Source organism: Camelus dromedarius, chromosome 4, assembly GCF_036321535.1.
Source record: "Camelus dromedarius isolate mCamDro1 chromosome 4, mCamDro1.pat, whole genome shotgun sequence".
In the NCBI taxonomy this organism is placed as follows: domain Eukaryota; kingdom Metazoa; phylum Chordata; class Mammalia; order Artiodactyla; family Camelidae; genus Camelus; species Camelus dromedarius.
Window position 1 is genome coordinate 45,980,033 of NC_087439.1, and position 18,977 is coordinate 45,999,009.

The following is an 18,977-nucleotide window of genomic DNA, read 5'->3' on the forward strand; positions in this document are numbered from 1 at the left end:
AATTTGTGCACCATGAAAGAGTCCTAGGACCCCCAGGAATCCTCAGACCACCCAAGCCTTTAACATGTTTGCCAAAAACTACTAAGCCTTCATCTTTAGCCTGATCTCTTTCCTGAGTTCCACATAGCTCCTACTGCCTATACTTGGTCATTTCACAGATATTCAAACTCAGTGTTGTCCAGAATTTAATTCATTACCTTCCATGTTAAATCTTTTCACCTTCTCTCTGTGTTGTCTGCCTCAAAGGCACTATGATTCATGTAAAGCTAGCTACTTTTAATTAATCCTAGGCTCCTCCCTTTCCTTCTTTACCTTCATTCAGTCTTCAAATCATACTGGTTCCATTGTTAAAAACTAGTAGAATCTGAGAGCTTGTTAGAAATGCAAATGCTCACCCCAGACCTATAGACGTAAGAACCTCTGGTAATTCACTTGCACATTAAGGTTTGAGAAGCATGGGCCTCGGAGGTGATAGCACCAATAACCAACACTGGAGAATCTGAAGAAGGCAGAGCCCAAGAGGCAAACTTGAGAACACTATAATTAGAACCCCTACCTACGTGAAGGTTTTCCTCCTGTTAAACCTTGGAGGTTTGAAGTTTTGTAAAGGCAGCAGCATTCTTAACTAAATGATCTTCCCAACTTAGGTTTTACCTCCCTCCCATCCTATCCTCTACACTGCCCTCTGAGGGAAACTTCTTCATCTCTACTGATCTTGTCTTCTCTGCTTCAGTGGCTCCCTATCTCCCAGATAGAAGTCCAAATTCCTTACTATGAAATACAAGGGCATTCAAACCCTGAACTCTGCCTATCTTTCACTATCCTAACATATCTTCTCTATACCAGAAGTTTGCAAACCACTTGGATCACCTAGGGAGCTTGGTATTTTTTTAAGCTCCTCAGGTGAGCTAAAAGGTAGTTAAGTTTGAGAATCACTGCCCTACATCTTGAACAAAACTATGTGCCATGTTTCCATGCAAAAGCAAAAGCATATCCTGTCCCATTGCCTGCCTTCTTCTTACACTTTGTGCTTGTCCTCTGGGATGAATCCATAGGCTTTCCTAACTCAACTATCACCTCTTCTTTGAAGGAAGATCTCTCTTTCTCTTCCTTCCCCTCCTTTTCCCTTGCAGGCAGATGGAATTAAGGGTTTCTTGCTCTTTTCTCCCACAGTACCTTGTGCTTATCTCTACTATAGCAAAGTCCACACTATGAAACAGTTTACCTGTCCTAAAAGACGCTACTCTTATGTGAAAGCAGGGACTGTATCCTATTTATCTTTATATTCTCTGTGCTTGGGCACAGAGGCTAGAAGATAATAAATATGTAATAAATACTTACTGAAAATACAGTGAATTTTTGGAGCCTGTTGAACAGACCCAGAGTGATAGAAAATAAGCTAAAACAATACGAATACCTTTCTATCTGCTAGACAATTTCATTATCAAAAGGAAAACCCTTTTTGTTCTACAATTCTACTCTTAAGAAATAAAAGGCAAATTCATACATAAAGCAATTCATATATAAGCTGAAATGAAAATTTTCAGCTGAAGTAGATTTAATCAACAGAACAGTGAATATATCAGATGATTTTCAGTTTTAATAGTAAAAGGACAGATGACAAGAAGGGTGCTGGGTATCTGAAAACAGGGGGAGGAGGACAGAAAGCAGTGAAAGGGGTATTAGTAGGCTAACATCTTCATAAATACTAAGAGGGAGTCAACAGATAGTGTCCAATTGATGAACCAAAATAGCAAGATATGCATATTATTTATATTAAAATGTAGAAATAAATACCAAGGAGAAAAGCTAAAGAAACAGAGTGGGTAAGGGTAGAGATGGGTGGTAGAGAACTGCTATTTTAAAAATTTTAAATACATATATATATACACACACACACACACACATATATATATATATATATATATATATATATATATAAGTGCTACTTGTTCATATAGCAAAAAGTATTATTTAAAAAAATATAATGGTTCAGGGGATGGATTACCAAAAGAATAAAATGACATCAGCAGACAACAGAATACTAAATAAACTTTACTATCACTTGTACTGGGGAAAGAAGAAGTACTTCTATCCTGAAACTGTTTACTCCCAACAACTTTACTTCAATGACCTATGAATATCTGCATTCTGATATACATGAAATTTTAATCTGAAGGAATTCATAATTAAGGCATCTTATAGACATAAAACCTGGGAATCATCTTCCAGACAAGTTGCTTCTTAAATGGAAAAACAGACCTCCGTCCAACAAAAATATATTTTTTTCAAATTTTAAGGAAAATGTATAATTTGTAGTCATTTCTAAAATATCATGCCACTTGACTTAACCTTTAATTTATAAAAATTTCAGATATAAAACACAAAACAGCAAAAGCCAAAAGATTTTAAGATTTTTCTACTGAGGCCCCAAATTTGTCAAACTTTCTATACAAATAAAGCTAAGTACATCCAATGATTAATCAAATTGTATTTCACTGAAAATACCATTAATGTCTTTAAAAAAATTTTTTTAACTAAAAATACAGTCAAAAAAGGTCCTTAGAATTCTTTTAAGGGAAGTATTTTCTTATAGACTGATTCTTTTGGAAGAATTCAAATACTGCATCTATCCTATAACTTATATTAGAAATATGGATACCTATAAAGAACATGAAAATATATGTTCATTATAGGTGATCTAACTTTTACTACATTTTTCTATTTTAAAAAGTCTATTAAAAATACCAGGTCTGGTGAACAGAAAAGAGAAGCATCTAAAATTATTTCACTGTCCTTCGTGACATAAAAGCCTTTGAAAGAAGAGGCATGTGAAATTACTATTTAGACCTAAATCTGTGGAAATATCAAGAAATGTTCCAAAATCCAGGAAATATAAGGTGAAAACATTCTTGATATGGTTTTTGAAAAAAAAGTACTTTGATAAGATCTAAATCTGTAATTTTTAAGGACTTAATGTGTGTTAACTTGAAAAAAAAAAACTAAACTGTGATAATCTGGTGCTACAGGGGCGACTAACGCTTACCTCAAGGGAACCTACTGCAGATAAAGTCCCGTCACTTGCACAGTCCTTTCAGCTGCCTGCCAGTTGTCTCTGTGGAAGGGAAAGCCTGATGAGTGAGAGCCCTATGCCATACTCCTTTGGAGTGTCAGGGTGCCTGCACAAAACTGCACAAGACTGTCTACCTAGAGATGCTTTCAATAACACAGGACTTAAAAAGATGCCACCTTTGATTATTCCCTTTCCACTGAACACCAAAGCCAAAGTAGCTGAGTTACTGGGTGCTAATGACCTATTGGTGTTACTGTCAAGATGATATATCTACACTAACCCAGGCAAAAATAAAAGACTAAAATGGATCAAGTAGAAGTCAAGTAAACATTGAAAGAGGGGGAAAAAAACACAAAGACACAGACGCAAATGTTGAAAATTAAGTGACAGAACTCTATAATCTGAGAAGAGGAAATATTACAGGCTATATCCACAGAAAGTGAAGTTGCAGCAGCAACAAATGAACGTTAACACCCAAAGAACTTCCTGTCTGAACATTTCTAAAATGCCATCGAGAGTATCCAGCTCAACATGAACTGTACCATGAATCCAAATACCTACTTATAAAGTTCCATGTGTTTTCTTAGTGGGGACAGTAAGTGGGTGGGAGGGGAGGGATTTTTCAGATATTTGAAAATATGTAAAAGTGAAAACCAACAGCATGAAATCCCATAAGAAATTCCAAAAAGAGAAAAAAATGCACATCTCTATCTCAGAAAGTAAATAAACCCCTCATCAGGACCAAACTAAGAAGGAAGTATAACAAGAAATAACAGAAAACTATGAAACAACATATTGCAAAAACCACATTCATCTCCTAGAATTATGAATGGCTAGGAACTTAAAATCTCTACACCACTAGTGCATAAGTTCAGGTACACAACCAAAGAAACTACATTTTCTTTCTAATGCGAAATAGTCTTTAGTCTAAATGCTGTGTTTCATAAGACAGAATAAAATGCTCCTACAAAAAACTTTAAAAGAATTAACCTTTTAGTACAAGGACTGAAGAAGGAAAAAAATTTTTTTAATTCAAAAGAAAAGGTGATTCCAGCTTTTACTTTAGTATCACCGTATTTTAAATGAAGTTACTTACCTCTGATTCTTTGTCACTCAAAGATCCCAAGCTTCCAAAACTGTGATTAGAGCTTTCATTATTTGTTGAGGCCTGTTAAAGATTTTTCAAAAGGTAAAAATTAGGAATAATTTTAAATGGAACATATTACAAAGTAAATAATCTATCTTCATAATTAAAAATAAGTATGATTTGCTTAAGCAAGGAAGACAAATGAAGTAAAAATAAGAAATACCAACTTCTTAACACTATAAGTATCTTAGAAAGTTTTATCAAATCAATTAAAGTTCTGCTGTATTTCAGAAACTGATTTGTGTTAAACTGATTTTTTAGAATATCAAATTCAGGAGTAAAGGAAATGGGCCATTGTTAGGATAACAAGGTCTCCTAAAATTACTACCCACTGTATAAAAACCAATGCTTCCTTTAACCAAAAGTATTATTTATTCTCCTTAACACCCATTTCAGTCTTCCATCATATCCATCTCATCCACTCCCCTTTGCCTCTTTTCATATTAACAAACCAGGCAATCTTTGGTTTTTGTTTGGTTGGGCTTAGCCTTTTAAGAAAATCTTCTTCTGTCCTGACTATTTTATAAGTGATTCACTCAAGAATTTCTACGTTTCCTTTCCAATATTTTTGAACTGTGACCAACAGAAATAAGCTATCACTCTGTAGGATGACATTTTCTATGTTTCCAGTATGTTTCTATGATGCTTATTATTCTGTGGACTTTTCTGGACCATCAGTACACTAGATCAATGTCTTACAGGAATGTTTAGACCAGAGGCTGACAGGCTATATAGCATATACGCCAAAGTATGAATGAACTTCATTTACAGGAAGGCCAGCTGATATTCCTGTTTCCCTTCAATATCTAAGAGTAGCTCCTAATTCTATTACAAGGTTGCAAGTTGGCCTACAGCTACCCTCAGACTGACTAATTTCCAAACTGATGACTCTGGGTCATTGCATATATGTCCAGTGCCACAGTGGACACTGTAAACGCTATTTTCAACACAAAAATAACACTGGAACTGATTAAAATTCAAGCACTATTTGGAGGAAGTTATAATCTAACGAGGACAAGATTATCAAACTTGAAACAGAGAACACCATAAATAGCAATTAGTAAGTGATAAATTAGAAAGATTCAGGGACAATGGAGGCAGGGCAACGTTTCTGAGCATGCGTAAATCCCTACATAAAAATATAAACCCCAAATCCACAAGCAACATTTACAACAAAACTAGGTGACATAAAAGAGCAAGTGAGTACAAATCACCAATAATTGCAGGACCTGCATAGTATGTGAGGAAGCAGAGGAAGCAGAAGGTGTCTCCCAAAACAGCAACAGCAAATTGACCAAAAGGTCATTCTGAGCACAAGCTGTAACTGGAAGGGTTTCTGTGCTTTTCAATAGTGACTAAGTGCAAGGGGTCCATGGTGAAATCTGAGTAAGTTGGAGCATTTTGCTTACATGAACTCTTAAAACTGATCCTTCACTAATGGTGTCACAAAGAGGATAAACTACTGGATGTGGAATCAAAACTGAACACATTAGATACAATGAAGACAGAGGAAAGAGAACAGTAGGGAAAGAAGCAAAGCATAGAAATCACAGAAAGCAAATGTCACACTTTTGAAGAGTGCTCAAAAACAACAGCAGAGGGAGCTCTGTAAGAAAAGTCATCCTAAACCACAAAAAAAGTAACAGAAAATGATGTAGGTCAATCCTATGAAGCTCTAAGAGAAAAAAGAGTAAGATACAGAATTATACCCTGAAAATAAAAGCATATCAGGAATACACATCCACAACATAGGTGAAAATTATAATCTACTAATTCAAAATGAGCTAAAAGTCATTACAAGAATAACTTAGGACATGAAAGAACAACATAAATCAAATTTCAAAAAACTCAGTAATGTAAGGTAACAGAACTCAGGAAAACATCAGAGATTGAAAAAAAAAATTTCAGAAATGAAGATTAAGCCTGAATGAACACAAGATAAAATACATACAATAAACAATGCTTTAAGAGAACAAGAAGGTAAAAAAGAAACAGTTCTGAAATCAAAAGAAATGGAGAAATTAAAAGGATGAGAGAAAGCAGCAACTTAATGAACTAACAATGATCCAACATTCAGATATCAGAAGTCTTTAAAGAGCACTATCATAAGAGAAAAAATAGTAAAAACTACAATTCAAGAAAACTTTCCTGAAAATTAAAAAAAGTTGAAACTACTGATTCAAGGAGCACCACGTTACACTCAAGAATTCAGTCTAGAAGGACAACATCAAAATTTTCAAAGGCAACACTTAATGCAAGAAGAAAACAGAGTAACAAATACCAGAAAATCAAGAAAACAAAATTTGAATAAAATACCTTATATTCAGTAAAATTGATTTTTAGCACACAGAGGACACAAATTGTTATCAAAATGCCAAAAAATTGGGAAATACTGCTCCCAAGAGCCCTTCCAAAAGAACCTCTAGAGAACAAGCTTTAGACAATCAAAATGAAAACTGTTTCAACCCAAGAACTGATGGTAAGCAATATTATTACTTACTTGTTGATAAATTTATATGGAACCACAGAAGACCCAGAATTGTCAAAGCAATAATTGGGGAAAAAGAACAGAGCTCAAGGCATAACCCTCCTAGACAATACTAGAAAAACTACAGTAATCAAAACAGTGTGGTACTGGAACAAAAACAAGTGTATAGATCAATGGGATGGAATAGAGAGCCCAGAAATAAACCTACAAAACTATGGTCAATTAATCTTCAACAAAGCAGGCAAGAATATACAATGGAGAAAAGACAGTCTCTTCAGCAAGTGGTGCTGGGAAGACTGGACAGCTGCATGTAAATCAGTGAAGTTAGAACACTCCCTTATATACACACAAAAAAACAAAATGGCTTAAATGTAAGACATGACACCATAAAACTCCTAGAAGAGAACACAGGCAAAACATTCTCAGACATAAGTTGCAGCAATGTTTCCTTAGGTCAGTTTCCCAAGGCAACAGAAATAAATGGAAAAATAAATGGGACCTAATCAAATTTATAAGCTTTTGCACAGCAAAGGGAACCATAAACAAAATCAAGAGATAACCTACAGAATGGGAGAAAATATTTGGAAACAATGCAATAGACAAGGGATTAATTTCCAAAATATACAAACAGCTCATAAAACTTAATAACAAAAAACAAACAATCCAATCCAAAAAGAGGCAGAAGACCTAAAGAGATATTTCTCCAAAGAAGATATACACAGATAGCCAATAGGCACAATGAAAAGATGCTCAACATTGCTAACTGTGAGAGAAATGCAAATCAAAACTACATTGAGGTATCACCTCACACCAGTCAGAATGACCTGGTCTACATTAAAAAGTCTACAAATAAAAAATGCTGAAGAGAGTGTGGAGAAAAAGGAACCCTCCTACAGTGTTGGTGGGAATGTAAACTGGTGCAGCCACTATGGAGGTTCCTTAAAAAACTAAAAATAGACTTATCATACAATCCAGCAATCCCACTCCTGGGCATATATCTGGAGAAAACTCCAATTTGAAAAGATACATGCACCCCAACATTCATAGCAGCACTATTAGTCAAGACATGGAAACAGCCTAAATGTCCACCAACAAATGAATGGATAAAAAAGATGTGGTATTCATATACAATGAATACTACTCAGTCATTAAAAAAAAAAATGAAACAATGCCATTTGCAGCAACAAGGATGGAACTGGAGATTATCATACCAAGTGAAGTCAGAAAGAGGAAGACAAATACCATATGGTATCACTCATATGTGGAATCTAAAATATGATACAAATCAACTTACTTACAAAACAGAAATAGCCTAATAGACATAGAAAACAAGCATGGTTACCAGGGGGGAAGCAGGTGGGAAAGGATAAATTGGGAGTTCAAAATTTGCAGATACTAACTAGTACATATAAAATAGATAAACAACAAGTTACTGTTGTACAGCACAGGGAACTATATTCAATATTCTGTAATAAACCGTAACAAAAAAAATATATATGTGTATGTGTGTGTGTTATACCAGAATCACTTTGCTGTACACCAGAAACTAATACACATTGTAAATCAACTATACTTCAATAAAAAATTGTTTTTAAAGATTAAATAAGAAATACAAGGAAGAGAGTATAACATTTAATGGCTAAATGCATACAAAGCTGTTAATAATACAATTTAAAAAAACTTTGGAATGAAAATTTATGGAAAGCACAAGCAAAAGAATTTTTAACTGTTTTCAATAATCTCTTTGGTCATTGTGATAGTACACAAATTGTTATTTTGAGACTGCTGTGTATATGAGACATAGAAAGGAGTAAATGTATAGAATAGACAAACCAGTTCACACTGTATAGCACAGGGAACTATATTTGGTATCTTGTAGTAACTTAGGTGAAAAGGCATTTGAAAATGAATATATGCAGGTTCATGTACACTATGCTGTACACCAGAAACTAAAACCAACACTGTACACTGGCTATACTTCAATAAAAATATATACGTACAAAAAAAAGTTCTTACACTCAAGGAACTTAAATTCTAAAAAAAAAGAAAAAAAGAAAGAAAAAGAAAGGAGTAAATGATGCACACACATAATGTACATATGTCAAGCTCTGTGACATTGCCAAGGCAAAGTCTGACCTTGTTTATTATGGTGGTGACCAACAAACCTTCCATTTTAAAGGCACATTTTCTTTTATAATTAATAACTAATGTATAGGATGAAGCTTTCAGACTTTGTAAATATGTTGTTGTCCAAAACATTTTACTAAATTATTTTAGCATTCACTGATGATCCTTACCTTAATCAATAATTACACTGGGAAATATTAAAAGTTGGTTTTCTGATTCTACATTAATGTTGACACACTTCTAAGAGACTACCACATAACAACAAACATACTTAGCTTGGTTCCTAAGTACCACTCCCCACTAAAATAAAGCAGGGCTCTTTGAAAAGATCTGTTCATGTTCATCACTGAGACCACAGTGATAACTAGAGAGAGATGGCAGAAATGTGTATGTGTACATGAGCACAAATTTGGCAAAAATGTTGACATGTCTTAAATCTAGATAAAGAGTATGCAAGTATTCTTTGTAAAATGTTTTCAACTTTTCTACAGGTATAATATTTTTTTCAAAGTAAAAGGATGTTTAAAGGGGGGGGGGGGACCCTGAAGGATGTATAAATATCAGTTTGAGAGAACAGAAATCAATGAGTAGAGGGTCATCATAATACTAAAATTAGAATATGTAACTTTAAAACATCAGGAAAAACTCCATTTGTCCAGTGGAAAGCAATGAGTGGAAGGGACTAAAAGTAAAGTAAAATTAGAAAACACCAGACAACAGACGATAGATAGAAGGACCAAGTCAATAAATAAAAATAATTATAATAAATGTAATGGACTAAACCCATCACTTAAAGAGATTAAAATGCTTGTATTCCATCAAAAGAGAGAGAGAGAGAAAGAGGGAGAGAGAGACATGCTGTCTAAAAGAAATATATTTAAAAAGAATAAAAAAGAAAAATCATATACCTAAAACAATTATGAACAGAAAGAAAACTGAGGTTAGTATTCTTAAGATTTGAAAAAATGCTTAAAAAAATAATTATAGTCCTAAAAGGAAAAGCAGAGTAAGACACATGCATGTAAAAATAAAACCCCAAAACACATGAGGCAAAAACTGATAAAATGTTAAGCTGAAATACATAAATCAATAATCATAATTAAAGATTTTAAAATAACCTCCTCAGAAAAAGACAGCTCGAGCTGACAATACAGGGAGATTTCTAAGATCTGAACAAGTAAGAGCTATTGGATATGAAATATTTATATATTTATTTATATATTTATATATTTAGCCACAAAAGCATTAAAATATTCAGGAATTAGCCCAAATATAAAAACTAGCCAAATATTAAGAACTCTACAGGGAGAAATGAATAAATGGAGAGACATTTCACATACTTGGATGGGACAACCTAATCTTATAAAGATTTCAGTACTCCCAAAATCAATCTATAAATTCAATGCATTCAGAATAAAAATTCCATTTGACTCTTAAGGAAAGAGATTCAAATAAGTTATGACAGAAGAATAAGATCCAAATGCTAACAAGTAAATGCTCCAATTTTACATAAGGGAATAAAGATCCAGAACTAATTAAATCAACCTTACAAAAGATTAAAGGAGCCTGACATGGGGCTCTATCACATAAAGATATACCAAAATACAACAGTATTTTTTTTTCAATGTTTTACTGGCACAAAAACAGAGAGACCACTGAAAATATAACAGAAATTTCAGAGACAAACTGGTATATATTACATGGCAACTTAATATATGATACAGGGGGTGTCACAAATCAGTGGAAAAATATGGATGATTTGAGAAGCACTGTGGAAAAAACTGGTTCACTAATGGAGAAAAATAAAACTCTACCTCTATCAATACTGTGTAAAGGATGGACTAAAGAGCAAATACAGAAGTAAAACTATAAAATTATACAGAACTCTAGAATATCTTTGTGCCCCAGGGGTGGGGAAGAAATGTTTAACCTTTAGAATATCATCAGAATCCACTGGACCAATTTTACTTTTTTAGCTTCTTTGTAATAATTACTATTTCACAAATTTTATTCTTTCTTAGGGATCATCCAATGCATAAAAAAAATGTATTTTTAATAGAATAAAACACATTCTACCTTGTAATTAATTATCAGATGTCCACTGGACCCTTTCATAAATCTAAAACATTATGGGATCTTATCTTATTCTTCTTATATTTTATTATTATATCATCCTAGGAACTCATCATTACTCACCACTGTTCATCAATTACTATGAACTATGCTAAAACAAACAAACGAAAACCACTAAAATAAAAAGAAAATGAAGAATGATGGTATGAGAGGCAGAATAATGACCCCCAATGGTGCCAATGCCCTAATTCCCAGAACCTGTGAATATTGTTTTAAATGGCAAAAGGGACTTTGTAGATGTGATTAAGGGTAAGAATTTTTGAGATGGGGAAATTATAACAGATTATCCAGATTGGGTGGGCCCAATACAATCACATCAGTACTTAAAAGTAAAGAACTCTTCTAGGCTATGGTACAAGAGATATGACTTCTGAAGAGTAAGAGATCCAACATTGCTGGCTTTGAAAACAGAGGAAGGAGACCACCAGCCAAGAAATGCAGGAAGCCTCTCAAAGCTGGAAAAGGCAAGGCAAAAGATCCTCCCCTAGAGTCTCCAGAAAGGAATGCATCCCTGAAGACACCCTGATTTTATTCCAGTGAGACCAGTGTCAGACTTTTGACCCTGAAAGACCCATAAGATAATAAATCTGTACTGTTTTGAGCATCTTATTAGTAATTTATTATAGTAGAAATAGAAAAACAATACAGATTTAATGACCTAAAAGGAGGATGCAATAGTGAAGTAAATCATAATCTTTCAGTTATCTTCTTGCTTTCCCAAAGTACTGCATCATCTTTCTAAAATGTATAAATGACTAAAAAACCACCTTTGTACTTTGATTTTAGCCTTCACAGACTCCAGTTGAGAATTAAGAAATTTTCACTTTCCAAGGTGGTCAAGAGAAGAAAATTAAAGAGGAAGGCAATTTATAATTATTAGATAAATCAGTACACATGACGTATGTAGATAAACAGATAACAGCACCTAAAACTGATGATGGTGACACTGACTATGCAAGTAAAATCTCAGAGTCTTCAAATGATATTATCTAGATGACTTTTCTAAAATTCAAGAATCAGTGGATTTCTGGTCAAGATGGCAGAGTAGTAGGACAATGAGCTCGCCTCTCCTCATGACCACAAAAAACCACAACCAACTACTAAACCACCATTGGGGGAAAAAAAAAAGACTGAAACCTATCAAAAAGAAATCCTCTTCACTGAGACACAAAGAGAGGGAACCTAAGAGTGATGGTAGGCGGGGCGTGCTCACAATATAATTGGGTCCCATACCCCCTGAGTGGGTGACCCACAAGCTGAATAATTAAGTTGCAGAGGCCCTTCCACAGGAGTGAAAGTTCTGAGCCCCATGTCAGCCTCCCGAGCCCAGGATTCCAGCACTGGGAGGAGACCCCAAAGCATCTGGTTTTGAAGGCCAGCAGAACTTAACTCCAGGAGCCTCGCAGGACTGGGGGAAACAGAGACTTCACTCTCTTGGGAAGGGCACACAGAATTTCATGCATGCCAGGTCCAGGAATAAAGGCAGTGATTTCACAGGAACCTGGGCCAGACCTACCTGTTAGTTTTGGAAGGTCTCCTGCGGAGGTAGAGGGCAGCTGTGACTTACCCTGGGGACATAAAAACTGGTGGTGGACAGGACATTCGGGGACTGTTTCCCTACATGAGCTTTCCTGGAGGCTGACATATTGATTGGATCATTAGCACCAAGACCTAGCCCCACCCAACAGCCTGTAGGCTTAAATGCTGAGAAGCCTCAGGCCAAACAACATACTGGGTGGGAACTCAGCCCCACCCATCAGCAGTCTTCCTGACCCCACAGCCTCTAGGCATGCCCCTACCCACCAAAGGACCAGGACTAAGTTCCACCCAGCAGTGGGCAAGCACCAACTCCTCCTGCCAGGAAACCTGCATAAGCCTCTAGTCCAGCCTCACCCACCAGGGGGCAGATACCAGAAATAAGAAAACAACAATCCCAAGGTTTGTGGAAGGAATCAGCAAACACAGGCCAGACACTACTCTGGGACCAGCTGGACCCTGGCCCTTGGGAGACAACAGAGAAGTGTACTGATGGAACTCTTAAGACATATTCCACAGATGGGCACTTCTCCAAGGTCAAGAAACAAACCTACCTAAAAATACAAATAGAAAATTAGACAATATGAGCCAGCAGAGAATATCTTCCAGGCCCAGGCATAAGATAAAATCCCAGAAGAAATAAGTGATGAGGAGATAGGCAATCTATCAGAGAAAGATTTTAGTGTAATGATGAAGATGTTCAGAGAACTCAGGAGAAGTACAGATACACAGAGGGAAGTGTTCGGCAAAGAGTTAGAAAATATAAAGAATATTCACACAGAGTGAAAGAATACAATTACTGAAATGAATAACAGACTAGAAGGAACCAAGAATAGACTAAACGAGGGAGAACAAAAGAACAACAGGTAAGTGAACTAGAAGACAGATTACTGGAAATCACTACCAAAGAAGAAAAAACAAAAACGAAAAGAAATGAGGACAGTTTAAGAGAACTCTGGGATAACATGAAGTGCACAAATATTCATATTATAGGGGTCCAGAATAAAAGAGAGAGAAAGAAACTGAGAAAATATTCCAAGACATAATAGCCAAAAACTTCCCTAACTTGTGAAAGGAAACAGTCACCCAAGTCCAGGAAGCACAGAGAGTTCCACAAAGGATTAATCCAAAGAGGAACACACTGAGACACATAGTAATCAAACTAACAAAAATTAAGGATAATGAGAAAATATTAAAATCAGTAAGAGAAAAGCAACAAATAACATACAAGGGAATTCCCATAAGGTTATCAGCTGAATCTACAGACCAGAAGGGAGTGGCACAATATCCTTAAAGTGATGAAAGGGAAGAACTTACAACGAAGAATACCCTATCCTGAAGGCTCTCATTGATTTGATGGAGAAACCAAAAGCTTCATAGATAAACAAAAGATAAAAGAACTCAGAACCACCAAACCAGCTTTACAACAAATGTTAAATGAACTTCTCCAGTCATCAAACCACAAGAAAAGACAACAAAAAGAGAGGGGGAAAAAAAAACAAAAAAAAGACCTACAAACAAACCCAAAGCAATCAACAAAATGGCAATAAGAACATACTTTTCAATAATTACCTTAAAAGTAAATGGATTAAATGCTCCAACCAAAAAGCACAGACCGGCTGAACAAAAACAAGACCCATCTGTATGCTGTCTACCAGAGACTCACTTCAGAGCTAGAGACACATGCAGGCTGAAAGAAAGGGGATAGAAAAAGATATTCCATGCAAACAGAAACCAAAAGAAAGCTGGAGTAGCAATACTTATATCAGACAAAATGGATCTTAAAATAAAGATAGTTACAAGAGACAAAGAAGGACACTACATAATGCTCAAGGGATCAATCCAAGAAGAAGATATAACAACTATAAATACATATGCACCCAACACAGGAGCATCTCAAAAAGGAGAAGTCGACAATAACACGGTAATAGTGGGGGACCTTAACACCCCACTTACACCAATGGACAGATTATCCAGACAGAAAATCAGTAAGGAAATACAGGCCCTAAACGACACATTAGACCAGGTGGATTGAATTAATATCTATAGGGCATTCCATCCGAAAGCAACAGAATACATGTTCTTCTCAAGTGCACGTGGAACATTCTCCAGAATCTATCACATGTTGGCTCACAAAGCAACCCTCAGTAAATTTAAGAAAATTAAAATCATACCGGGTATCTTCTCCAAATGCAATGCTATGAGGTTAGAAATCAACTATCAGAAAAAAACGGAAAAAACTGCAAACATGTGGAGGCTAACCAATATGCTACTAACTAACCAATGGATCACTGAAAAAAAATCAAAGAGGAAATCAAAAAAATCTAGAGACAAATGAAAATGAAAACACAACAATCCAAAATCTCTGGCACCCAGGTGACAGGGCTGGAGTGTGGTAAGTGGGTGGTTTTGACTGCTTAGATTTTTCCTTTTTGGTGTAATGTTTTACAAATCCTTTAGCCTGAGAACTAATGTTAATTGCCTTAAATAAATTAATAAAAATCTAAAAAAAACAAAACCCCCAAACCTTCAGGATGCAGCAAAAGCAGTTCTAAGAGGGAATTTTATAGCAATACAGGCCTACTTCAAGAAACAAGAAAAATCTCATGTAAACAACCTAACCTTACACCCAAAGCAGCTAGAGAAAGAAGCACAAACAAAACCCAAAGCTGGTAGAAGAAATCATAAAGATCAGAGCAGAAATAAATGAAACAGAGGCTAAAAAAACAATTTAAAAAAAGGTCGATGAAACTAAAAGCTGGTTCTTTGAAAAGGTAAACAAAATTGATAAACCTTCAGTCAGACTCATCAAGAAAAAAGGGAGAGGGCCCAAATTAATAAAATCAGAAATGAAAAAGAAGTCACAACTGACACCACAGAAATACAAAGGATCATAAGAGACTACTATGAGCAACTATACACCAACAAAAAGGACAACCTAGAAGAAACAGACAACTTCTTAGAAAGGTATAAAGTATAATTTGCCAAGACTGAATATGGAATAGAAAATATGAACAGATGAATTACCAGTACTGAAACTGAATCAGTAATTATAAAATCCCCAACAAACAAAAGTCCAGGTGACTTCACAAGCGAATTCCACCAAATATATAGAGAAGAGTTAATACCTATCCTTCTTAAACTATTTCAAAAAATTGCAGAGGAAGGAACACTTCTGAACTCATTCTTTAAGGCCACCATCACCCTGATACCAAAACCAAACAAAGATATCACAAAAAAAGAAAATTACAGGCCAGTATCTCTTATGAATAAAGATGCAAAAATCCTCAGCAAAATACTTGCAAATCAACCCCAACAATGCAACAAAAGGATTACACACGATGATCAAGTGGGATTAATCTCAGGGATGCAAGTTTTTTTCAATATCCACAGATCAATCAATGTGATACACAACATTAACAAATTGAAGAATAAAAACCATATGATCATCTTAATAAATGGAGAAAAAGCTTTTGATAAAATTCAACATCTATGTATGATAAAAACCCTCCAGAAAGTGGGCACAGAGGAAACATACCTCAACATAATAAAGGCCATGTATGACAAACCCACAGCTAACATCATACTTAATGGGGAAAAGCTGAAAGCATTCCCTCTAAGATCAGGAACAAGACAAAGATGCCTACTCTTGCTACTTTTATTCAACATAGTTTTGGAAGTCCTAGACATAGCAATCAGAGAAGAAAAAGAAATAAAGGGAATCCAAATTGGAAAAGAAACAGTAAAACTGTCACTGTTCATAATACTATACATAGAAAACCCAAATGAAGTGACCAGAAAACTACTAGAGCTCATCAATGAATTTGATAAAGATGCAGAATACAAAGTTAATATACAGAAATCAGTTGCATTTCTGTACAATAACAATGAAATAGCAGAAAAAGAAATTAAGGAAACAGTCCCATTTACCATCACACCAAAAGAAAAATACAGTACCTAGGAATAAACCTACCCAAGGAGGCAAAAGACCTGTACTCTGAAAACTGTAAAACACAGATGAAAGAAACTGAAGATGACATAAACAGATGGAAAGATATACCACGTTCTTGGATTGGAAGAATTAATATTGTTAAAATGGCCATACTACTCAAGGCAATATGCAGATTCAATGCAATCCCTATCAAATTACCAATGACATTTTTCACAGAGCTGGAACAAGAAATGTTAAAATTTTATGGAAACACTAAAGACCCTGAACAGCCAAAACACTCTTGAAAAAAGAACACAGCTGGGAGACTCACTCCCTGACTTCAGACTATACTACAAAGCTACAGTAATCAAATCAGTATGGTACTGGCACAAAACAGACACACAGGTCAATGGAACAGGATAGAAAGTCCAGAAATAAACCCATGTACTTATGGTCAATTAATCTATGACAAAGGAGGCAAGAATATACAATGGAGAAAATACAGTCTCTTCAACAAGTGTTGGGAAGGCTGGACAGCCACCTTTCAAAGACTGAAATTAGAACACACATGACTTAAATTTAAGACCAGACACTATAAAACTAGAGGAAAACATTCACAAAACACTCTGACGTAAATCATAGCAGTATTTTTTTCGAACCAGCTCCTAGAGTAATGGAAATAAAAGCAAAAATAAACAATTGGGATCTAATTAAACTTAAAAGCCTTTGCACAGCTATGGGTACCATCGACAAAATGAAAAGACAACCCACAGAATGGGAGAAAAGATTTGCAAATGATGCAACTGACAAGGGACTAATTTCCAAAATACACAAACAGCTCATACAGCTTAATATATATAAAAAAAGCAACCAATCAAAAAATGAGCAGAAGACTTAAATAGACAATTCTCCAAAGACATCCAGATGGCCAACAAGCACATGAAAAGATGCTCAACACCACTAATTGTTAGAGAAATGCAAATCAAAGCTACAATCAGATATCACCTCACACCAGCCAGGATGGCTATCATTGAAAGTCCATAAACAATAAATGCTGGAGATGGTGTGGAGAAAAAGGAACTCTCCTACACTGTTGGTGGGAATGTAAATTGGTGCAGCCACTATGCAGGACCACATGGAGGTTCTCTAAAAAACTGTAACTAGACTTACCATATGATCCAGCAATCCCACTCCTGGGCATATATCCAGAGAAAAATATAATTCAAAAAGACTCATGCACCCCAATGTTTGCAGCAGCACTATTTACATTAGCCAAGACATGGAAACAATCCAAATGTCCACTGACTAATGACTAGATAAAGAACATGTGGTGTATGTATATATACAAGGGAATACTACTCATTCATAAGAAAAGAATGAAATAATACCATTTGCAGCAACATAGGTAGACCTGGCGATTCTCATTTGAAGTGATGTCAGAAAAGAGAAAGAAAAATATCATATAATATCACTCATATGCAGAATCTAATAAAAAAAAAAAGGACACAAAAGAACTTATCTACAAAATAGAAACAGACTCACAGACATAGAAAACTTATGATTTCCAAGTGTAAAGGGAGTGGGAAGGAATAAATTGGGAATTTGAAATTTACCCCTCTTGGGGAGTGATGGAAATGTTAGCTACCTTGATTGTGGTGGTGGTTTCATTAGTGTATACTTCTATCAAAATTCATCAAACTCTACATCTGAAATATGTGCAGTTTACCATACAGGAATCATACCACAATAAAGGTGTGAAAAATTTAAAAACAAACCAAAAAACCCAACAACAACAACAACAAGAATCAATTAATCAATAAATTGGTCAATACATGTCTAAGAAAAGAAAGGAAACATTCTCATCAATCAGTCATCCAATTGAAGGACTACATCACATAACATTCTGCAACAAGAAAAAACCTGGACCATCTCATTATGTTCAAAGGACACAGGACAATATCCTTCGTCTTTTATGATGTTTGTGCACCAAGATTTACTTGATACAAGAGGTTTTAGTATGTTTAAATTCATATTAAAATTTCTAAGAAAGTTGGTTTTCATTACACTTTTATTCCCATTGCTATAAATTAGTGGTAAAATAACTTAAAATATAAACACAGCAAAAGGGTCTATTTGACCCAGATGGTTAATGATGATGACTGTTTTTCTTAGTATACCAAGAGTTAGGCAAAACTTCAGAGGTAAAGAATGTAAGGCAAAAAACTGATGAATTCAAATACAACAGAATTAGAGTTCTGTACAATGATGGACATCATGAATAAAGTTAATAGACACAACAAAATGGGAGAAGTTATTTGTATTATATACAACCAACATGGAATTAACATGTAGAATATACAAGGAACATGGGAAAATCAGTTTGAAAAAAAAAGATTTAATCCTGACAGAAAAAAAAAAAAGGCAAAGAATTGTAACAATTATAAGAGACTCCCAGGAAGCTAACAAGCATATGAAGAAATGCTCAAAATAACTGATATTAAGTAAGACAATGATATATTATTTTATCCCTACTGGACTATCA

General features: G+C 35.0%; 1 protein-coding gene across 3 annotated transcripts in view; it reads right to left on the reverse strand.

The window, feature by feature from the left end:
- The window catches only part of TLK1 (tousled like kinase 1), a 125,126-nt gene that overhangs the window by 71,403 nt on the left and 34,746 nt on the right, over positions 1-18,977 (reverse strand). For all 3 annotated transcript variants that reach the window (XM_031451634.2, XM_010982505.3, XM_064484901.1), the window contains exon 3: positions 4,170-4,241. In XM_031451634.2, coding sequence (XP_031307494.2) covers positions 4,170-4,241 — 72 coding nt within the window. The remainder of the gene's footprint in view (positions 1-4,169; positions 4,242-18,977) is intronic.